The 9,418-nt window shown below is 40.1% G+C and overlaps 1 protein-coding gene across 1 annotated transcript; it reads left to right on the top strand.

Moving 5' to 3' along the window:
* The first annotated feature begins 1,214 nt into the window (after positions 1-1,214).
* Positions 1,215-7,939, top strand: LOC139416895 (transmembrane protein 106C). Its single transcript, XM_071166059.1, has 8 exons — positions 1,215-1,524; positions 2,182-2,440; positions 2,566-2,629; positions 4,327-4,486; positions 4,610-4,750; positions 4,948-4,997; positions 5,958-6,011; positions 6,125-7,939. Exons 2-8 carry the CDS (start codon positions 2,230-2,232, stop codon positions 6,243-6,245), a joined length of 801 nt encoding a protein of 266 aa, XP_071022160.1. The 5' UTR covers positions 1,215-1,524; positions 2,182-2,229; the 3' UTR covers positions 6,246-7,939.
* The last annotated feature ends 1,479 nt before the right edge of the window (positions 7,940-9,418 follow it).

Below are 9,418 nucleotides of genomic sequence, written 5' to 3'. Positions count from 1 at the left end.
AAATTTTTTACATCTAACCAAGATGTTGGTGCAGTATTTGCATGAAAACTAGTTGTCTGTCATTGAAAGACAACAAGCACTTCATTCAGGGATTCCTACTGTTGACCAATCACCGGCGAAGGGGGGTAGACTTCAGCAACTGAACTTCGACAAACCTGAAGATAACAAAATGTGTGTCAACAGCTGAAAAAACACTGCCGAACACCAAAATGAACAAAAATGTCACAAAATTCCAAAGCATACAGTGGAAACAGTTCGCACAAACTGTTTCGACTGGGAAGCACATGGTAAGCTTTTACAGCATGCTTCCCAGTTGAAACAGTAAGGTTTACCTTATGCTTCCCAGTGTTTTGAGGAAGTTTACTTGTTGCTATGTCGTCTCAAGATGGGCAAACAGTAGTGCCGCTTTTTCTTCGTTTTTTCAAGCTAATATATTTTAAGGGAGTATAAGAGCGCCTAGCCGAGTTCTTCAAGAAGGAAACCAAACCTAGTATGGTGAAACCTTTATGCAACACACATGTTGAAGATGTACCACATAACTATAATGTCTGAATAAAACAGTAAATACTAGTTGGATACTGTATGTGTTGTCTTTAATATCCTTTATTTTCCAAGGATCATGCACTTTCTCTCTACATTTAGTCTATGGATATACATCACAGGAGGCTGCTGAGGGGAAAACTGCCCACAATAACGTACAGAAGGGAACAAATGGAATGTATTTGATACCATTCCACTTATTCCACTCCAGCCATTACCACGAGCCTGTTCTCCCAATTAAGGTGCCACCTACCTCCTGTGATATTCAGTACCAGTCAAAAGTTTGGACACACATACTCATTCAAGGGTTTTTCTTTAGTTTTACTATTTTCTACATTGTAGAATAATAGTGAAGACATCAAAACTATGAAATAACACATATGGAATAATGTAGTAACCAAACAAGTTTTAAACAGCTTAAAATATATTATATATTTGAGATTCCTCAAATAGCCACCCTTTGCCTTTGACAGGTTTGCACACTCTTAATAAACTAAAGAAAAACACTTGAATGACTAGGTGTTCTAAAACCTTTGACCGGTTGTGTACATTACTTTATTTCAATATTATTTTTATGTAGGGATGTGCAAAACGGAAACTTCGCAAACTTCTTCCAAAATAAAAAAACTGTAGGCGTAAATCCTGGTTTGCACTGTACCTTTAAGAAGATTTTCAAGCGCCAACTAGAATTAAACCGATTGCAAGCTCATCAACAACCGGGGTTAAACATTAGCCCAAACAGTTTCAAAAAGTTCCGTTTTGTAACTAAAACTATTGGACAAATTCAGGTAGCTCCCGCCCCGTTTAGTTCAGTTTGCTTCCGTTTAAGAAACGTTTTGCAACATAATCTGCGGAATGAATACACCCATGCACAAGAACGAACTGCAAAGTGAGTGTCACGAGCTGCTGGCAAAACAACACGATCAATGACTTGATAGCCTTGCCTGAATGTTCTTAGAAATATCGTCAACCAAATATATAAAGGTAAGACAACTATTATGTCTGAAGACGCAAGTCTAGTGCAGGTTGTGCACCTTGGTAAACGTTGACAGCTAGCTAGTTAACTTTGCTTGCTAGCTAACAGCTCGATATCTAAGTTAGCTAGCTACTTACCTTACGTAACTTTACCGCTAGCAAGATAGCTCAAACATTCTCGACCGCAGTGGCACGAAGCTTGCTGTTGTTATTGTGCTTTGATTCGACTAAATAACTGATAGTTGTGTTGTTGTTGGACATAATACGTTACTAGCCAATGTGTAGCTAGCTAGCTAGTGTGATAGTGTTCATAGCTATGTTTTTAAACATGTTATGGTCATTGTTCATGCCTATCCACATACTTCCACGTTTGACATTAAGAGGCCACGCCCTACGCCATTTATTCCGATTGCCATATCTGTGCTACAGGGAAATGTAGTAGTGCCTGGGACATTATGTGCTTTGAGGCCTGGCGTACTGGCCAACGTCTGTCTAGTCTGGAAATCCCAGACCTACTGTAGGGCAACACAACTGGAACATTGTTTACATTGTGGGAGGCAACCCATCTGCAGTAGGCTAATAATTTTAAATACAATTGCCAAACGTTGATTATTAGCCTAAATAAGTCCTGCCCTTTACTCAACTTTTATTTTTGCTGTGCCCTAGGGTCTGTCCTTTGAAAAAAGGCTGGCTTGATTATCTGCCAGCCAGCTCATGGGCACTCAATGGTCCCGAAGCGAAAGCGACAGCAGTCTTCTGCTCGTCCCGGAGGTTGGGACAGGGTGGCAGACGGGAGATGATGATGATGACTCGCTGGATGGACTGGACAGACAGGAGGACATTGCTCGGTTCCCTTATGTAGAGTTTACTGGCAGGGACAGTATTACCTGTCCAACATGCCAAGGCACTGGCCACATCCCCTCAGGTGAGGCATTTCCTGTCTGGATTCCTGTCCTGCTGGGCATTGATTGCTGTACTGATGTGGTAGGGATCATTATGATGGTGTTCTCCCATTTGACTTGTCCCTCTTCTGTGGTCATTGTCTTTCAGAGCAGGTCAATGAGCTTGTGGCTCTGGTTCCCTACAACGACCAGAGACTCCGGCCCCAGAGAACGTACGTTTTACAGCTAACCCATTTTTCTCACCAGCTTATATCTGGATCGGTCACATACAGTTGAAGTCGGAAGTTTTCATACACTTAGGTTGGAGTCATTAAAACTCATTTTTCAACCACTCCACACATTTCTTGTTAACAAACTATAGTTTGGGCAAGTTTGTTAGGACATCTACTTTATGCATGTCACAAGGAATTCTTCCAACAATTGTTTACAGACAGATTATTTCACTGCATCACAATTCCAGTGGGTCAAAAGTTTTCAAACACTAAGTTGACTGTGCCTTTAAATAGCTTGGAAATTTCCAGAAAATGATGTCATGGCTTTAGAAGCTTCTGATAGGCTAATTGACATCATTTGAATCAATTGGAGTTGTACTTGTGGATATATTTCAAGGCCTACCTTCAAACTCAGTGCATATTTGCTTGACATCATAGGGAAATCAGCCAAGACCTCAGAAAACAAATTGTAGACCTTCACAAGTGTGGTTCATCCTTGGGAGCAATTTCCAAACGCATGAAGGTACCAAGTTCATCTGTACAAACGATAGTACGCAAGTATAAACACCATGGGCCCACGCAGCCGTCGTATCGCTCAGGAAGGAGACGTGTTCTCTCTCCTAGAGATGAACGTACTTTGGTGTGAAAAGTGCAAATCAATCTCAGAACAACAGCAAAGGACCTTGTGAAAATGCTGGAGGAAACAGGTACAAAGTATCTATATCCACAGTAAAACGAGTCTTATATCGACATAACCTGAATGGCCGCTCAGCAAGGAAGAAGCCACTGCTCCAAAACCGCCATAAAAAAGACAGACTACGGTTTGCAACTGCACATGGGGACAAAGATGGTACTTTTTGGAGAAATGTCCTCTGGTCTGTTGAAACAACAATAGAACTGTTTGGCCATAATGACCATTATGTTTGGAGGAAAAAGAGGGAGGCTTGCAAGCCGAAGAATCCCAACCGTGAAGCACAGGGGTGGCAGCATGTTGTGGAGGTGGCTTTGCTGCAGGAGGGACTGGTGCACTTCACAAAATAGATGGCATCATGAGGCAGGATAAATGATGTGGATATATTGACGCAACATCGCAAGACATCAGTCAGGAAGTTAAAGCTTGGTCGCAAATGGGTCTTCCAAATGGACAATGATCCCAAGCATACTTCCAAGGTTGTGACAAAATGGCTTAAGGACAACAAAGTCAAGGTATTGGAGTGGCCATCACAAAATCCTGACCTCAACCCTATAGAACATTACACCAGCTCTGTCAGGAGAAATGGGCCAAAATTCACCCAACTTATTGTGGGAAGCTTGTGGAAGGCTACTCAAAACGTTTGACCCAAGTGAAACAATTTAAAGGCAATGCTACCAAATATTAATTGAGTGTATGTAAACTTCTGACTCACTGGGAATGTGATGAAATAAATAAAAGCTGAAATAAATCATTCTCTACTATTATGCTGACATTTCACATTCTTAAAATAAAATGGTGATCCTAACTAACCTTAAGTCGGGATTTTTACTAGGATTAAATGTCAGAAATTGTGAAACTGAGTTTAAATGTATTTGGCTAAGGTGTATGTAAACTTCGCCTTCAACTGTACATAACCATCACATTCTGTCATTTTTAGTTGGTTCAGTTTGTTTTTTGGGTAACATTGATTGTCAAAGTAAACAGTAAGTGCTATGTTTGACAGGAAGCTGTATGTGGTCCTCTCGGCGGTGCTATGTCTCCTGGCTTCCTCTCTGGTGGTCTTCTTCCTCTTTCCTCGCTCTGTCATGGTGGAGGATGATGGGATACGCTCTGTCACCGTGCAGTTTGATCACATCAACACTAAAGTCCTCATAAATATGACAGTAAGTCAGTAAATCGCGTGAAGATGTACTCTGTTAGTTGGAGATAAGATGGTAATTTGACTGTTTCCTGCTGTTTATGGTGTGTTCTGCTGACTGTTCATTTTCCCTGGTCCTATTTGTCAGAGCTCCTTGAACTTCACCAACTCAAACTTCTTCACAGTGATGGTGGATAGTCTAAGCTGCCAGGTTCTCTATATGAAAACAGTCATAGGCACCATGCAGCTAGATAACGTCATCACCATCCAGCCCCTGAGCCAGACACAGGTAGGGCCTGCTGCAGTCTTAGACGCAGTGAACCATCACTTGGGACACATTCACTCCATGTTACATGTAGTTTAATGATTGACTTGTATACGTTACTTGCTTCAAATATACGTCTTGTTTGCATTTCCTACCAAAATTTAATTTGACTTCTGGTCTTGACTATTTTAAAACTTTTTTTAATTTTTTTTTTACTACAGGTGAACTTCACAGTCAGCGTTCAGATCAGTGGAAGCACCTCCTATGTTTAGTAAGTTAAAGGGACCTGTAAAGACCTGTATTTAGTTGTTTTTGTTTCAAGTCCTGTAATTGTTAATATATCAAATGTTATTTGTCACATGCTTCGAATACAACCAGTGTAGATCTTACTTACAAGCCCTTAAAACCTCTTAAGGATCCACCCCTTTAAAATAAAAAAATACCTAAAATGACATACCCAAATCTAACTGCCTGTAGCTCAGGATATGCATATTCTTGGTACCATTTGAAAGGAAAAACTTTGAAGTTTGTGGAAATGTGAAAGGAATGTCGGAGAATATAACACAATAGATCTGGTAAAAGGAAAAAAAAACTTTTTTTGTATTTTTGTTTTAACGTCTTTGAAATGCAAGAGAGGCCATAATGTATTATTCCAAGATTTTGTCCACTAGAATGCAGCAGTGTATGTGATTTTTTTTTGTTGTTGACTGATCCTATGAACAATTGCATTTCTGTTCAAAATGTTGTATCAAGACTGCCAAATAGTGTGTAATTTGTTTATTAATAACTTTTCAAGTTCAAAATGGTGTACTCCTCAAATATTAGCATGGTATATTTCACTGTAATAGCTACTGTAAATTGTGCAGTTAGATTAACAAGAATTTAAACCTTCTGCCAATATCAGATATGTCTATGTCCTGGGAAATGTTCTTGTTACTTACAACCTCATCCTAATCGCATTAGCCTACATTAGCTCATCCATCCCGTGGATGGGACACCGATCCCGAAATAAGTTTTTAATTAACCAACTAAGAAAAGAGTTAGTTTATATTTAGTAAATATTTTATTAAAGAAAAAAAAGTATCACAATAACGAGGCTATATACAGGGGGTACTGGTACTGAGTAAATGTGTGGGGGTACAGGTTAGTTGAGGTAATTTGCACATGTAGGTAGGGGTAAAGTTCTATTTGTGATTGTGAAGAGGTTCTAACCACTCTTTCCACCCTCCAGTGCCTTCTGCACCATGGCAAGCATCAAGGTTCACAATATCTTGGTTATCATGCAGTAAGTATATCCTACCTCGTAGTTGTGAAACCGTATCACTTCCATCTCTACCTCTTGCCATTTTGTCTTTATATTTCACTGTTTTTAATCACAACTGTGTTCTTCGTTCCCAGGACATCTGTGAAAACCTCCTACATGATGCGCACGGCCCAGAATACCCTGGAAGCCTATCGCTACATTGACTGTGGTTCAAACTCCACGGTTCACCAGCCCCCACGACGACTGTGGCAGTAACCCTCCCTCCCTCCCTCACCACTAAAATCACCACCAGCCAGTGGTGAGGCCAAGAGTCCAGCAGCAAGGGACAGAGGGACCAAGATGCTGGGAGCCAGGTGACAAGAACCAGGGAATGTTTCCAATCATTTCAGTCCAAGCATTTGTTTTGACTTCAGGATCATTAAGTTTGATCACTTGCCTTCATAAATGCAACAAACACCAGCTCTTCAGTAAATTATATTCAGCTGTTGTATATTTTGCTGAAATTCAAGACATGACTAATTTACATCCTGTTGAAGCCGCAACAATCTTGACTTTAGGAGGGAATTAGTTATCCTTTTGCTTGAGCACAGTTACCGGTGTTACTACTGAATTATGACTACGTATCCTGCTGTGCTAGTCCTTGAGCGTTCGCTCACATTTTTAAGTGTCCTTTGGTGTGGGTCCTATGATTTCAGGGACTTGGCACAGTAGGAATGTATAAAGTGGCTGATATTTTATTGTGCAAGAAGGGAGATTTGCTTCCTGCTATTTATATCTGGGACAGGACTAGTCGAGGGATGTGCCTAAGACAATTTGTTTGCACCTCAAAAATGGTACATAGGGCTATTGTTTGTATCTCTGATTTATTTTCTGCTTTTTAATAAGGGCGAGTTACTGTCAGCAGGTACTATCATAAGTTAATACACTCCGTTTGGGTGTTTCCCACTGATTCACTAAGCATTTATACTAGTACAAGATTAAACATAAGAGTAGTAATATATGATTCTAAAGTCCATAAAAAGGCAGGTTTGTTTTTTTTTTCTTTGGGATTGAACATTTTACTGCCCTTAATTATGGGGGGGGGCTGCAATTTTTTTGCTAGAGCATGATTAGCTGGTGTATCCAACTATCATGTCGAAGTACAACGTTGTTGACATGATTGTTAAAAATGTAATACTAAGAGCATAGTCTTGCCAAGTACACAGCACACTAGCACAGTGTAAGGACCTCTGTCCGGAGGCCCAACTTGGACTTAATAACTCCGTAATGGCTTGCTAAAGGAATCTTTAATGACAGCCACTGCAGTATTAACCAGGTCGGCATGACTAAAACGTCATTAACTCACTCACTGTCCTATTGTGTTGGGTATCTTCGTAATGGCGTTTACATTCCAAAGCACAGCCTCTTGTTGTCATAGACTTTATAATTAAGCTGATGAAATTACTTGAAATTTGGTTTCGGAGTTTGGTATTTCTAGAGTGTGTAAAAGCGATAAGCTTGTGTGGTATTTCCAAGTTAGCGGATTGTTTTGTTTAATTTAGCTCTGCTGGTTAGATCTTTTGAATTGTGTTTGAACAGGGTTATTGCACTAAAGGGCAATGGAGACCGCCTGAGTGCCAATCTGTTTGTGCTATCATGCTAACTTCCTGTCACTCATTGTCATGCAAAAAAAGTTTGGCTTGACAATGACAGCAATGACTTGGCAAGAGCTCAACCAGATCTGAGACAAGGTTACAATGGAGAAAGGTGAAAACAGATGGTGAGGTGTAAAAAAAACAACAAAAAAAAACACGTGTTTTGTATGCTGAAGGAATATGACTGAATCATGCCTTGTAGGGGATGAAATTGAGGAAATGTATGTATTTTTCAAATGCCAAAATTCTAAAATGGGGAGAAAAAAAACAAGGGAATGTTCAACTAATAAAGATGGTTACTTTTTTTAATGAGAACATGGCTGACGTTTTTTGTTTTTAGACCTTGCTCTTGAAAAGTGCTTGTTTCTAAGCAAAATACACAAGGCTTTAAATTCTTGCGTACAGTTTAGAAACCTAGAGATAGTAAAACCAATGAGCAGAAATCAGATTTGGTACCACAACTTTTGTTTTATTATATTCAGTTGTGCATACAAAGCTTTCTTTAAAAAAATAGCATATGACAAGATTATTTTCCTCAATGTTTAATTTTTACTTTCACTTTCCTAGCTGCATGTGAGAAAATATATTACTACATATAAAGATCAATAAGAAAAACAGACCACAATATATTACCACTGTTATACAAAGTAGTCTTCATGTCTTACAAAAACGATGCAAAACTCGTATCAATACAAACCCATGAAGCTTAAAAATATGAAAGATGAAATCTTAATACAGGAGTGCTTTGTCTTTGGTTTAAGTACATAGGGCCTTAGACACCTCTCTGATTTGTGTTTGTACATAAAGTCATACAGGTAAAAAAGAGATGTGAGCATTATGTTGAAGTTGTGGCAAAGACATGACCTCATCCTTGTCTTGTTTTTAATGTTGGAATATATTTCTCAAAAATATACAATATAATAAGGAATATTATTTGCATCTCAGGTTAGCATTTACCCATAATATATGTGTATAATAGAACTACATGACTATTTGCAGCGATATTGTGTACAGTGCTTGACAGAAGAATCCATGGTTATACAATGCACTGGGGAGGGCAGTGGTGTGGCACACCGTTGTTCCTTGGTTGTCCTTGGTTACTGCAAGCGTTTCTTTCTAGGGCACAATTCATAAGAACTTACATGTGAACTAAACATAACAATACCCCATCATCTCTGGGACTTGCCATATCTGTGGCCTAACCCCTAGCCTCCACACATTACCATATCTGTACCCTAACCCCTAGCCTCCACACATTACCATATCTGTACCCTAACCCCTAGCCTCCACACATTACCATATCTGTACTCTAACCCCTAGCCTCCACACATTACCCTAACCCCTAGCCTCCACACATATCTGTACCCTAACCCCTAGCCTCCACACATTACCATATCTGTACCCTAACCCCTAGCCTCCACACATTGCCATATCTGTACTCTAACCCCTAGCCTCCACACATTACTATATCTGTACCCTAACCCCTAGCCTCCACACATTACCATATCTGTGCCCTCACCCCTAGCCTCCACCACATTACCATATCTGTGCCCTCACCCCTAGCCTCCACCACATTACCATATCTGTGCCCTCACCCCTAGCCTCCACCACATTACCATAGCTGTACCCTAACCCCTAGCCTCCACTACATTACCATATCTGTACCCTAGCCTCCACATACATTACCATATCTGTACCCTAGCCCCTAGCCTCCACACATTACCATATCTGTACCCTAACCCCTAGCCTCCACACATTACCATATATGTACCCTAACCCCTAGCCTCCACACAT

The sequence above is a fragment of the Oncorhynchus clarkii genome, chromosome 9, assembly GCF_045791955.1.
Source record: "Oncorhynchus clarkii lewisi isolate Uvic-CL-2024 chromosome 9, UVic_Ocla_1.0, whole genome shotgun sequence".
In the NCBI taxonomy this organism is placed as follows: domain Eukaryota; kingdom Metazoa; phylum Chordata; class Actinopteri; order Salmoniformes; family Salmonidae; genus Oncorhynchus; species Oncorhynchus clarkii.
Note: the sequence above shows the minus strand (reverse complement) of the source record. Positions and strands in the feature narration are given on the sequence as shown.

What these genes read in the sequence shown, in the direction of transcription:
- LOC139416895 (XM_071166059.1), top strand. Translation starts at nt 2,230, where the DNA reads ATGGGCACTCAATGGTCCCGAAGCGAAAGCGACAGCAGTCTTCTGCTC. An exon ending in CACTGGCCACATCCCCTCAG is followed by an intron (nt 2,441 to 2,565) that starts GTGAGGCATTTC and finishes ATTGTCTTTCAG; the next exon opens with AGCAGGTCAATGAGCTTGTG. An exon ending in GGAAGCACCTCCTATGTTTA is followed by an intron (nt 4,998 to 5,957) that starts GTAAGTTAAAGG and finishes TCCACCCTCCAG; the next exon opens with TGCCTTCTGCACCATGGCAA.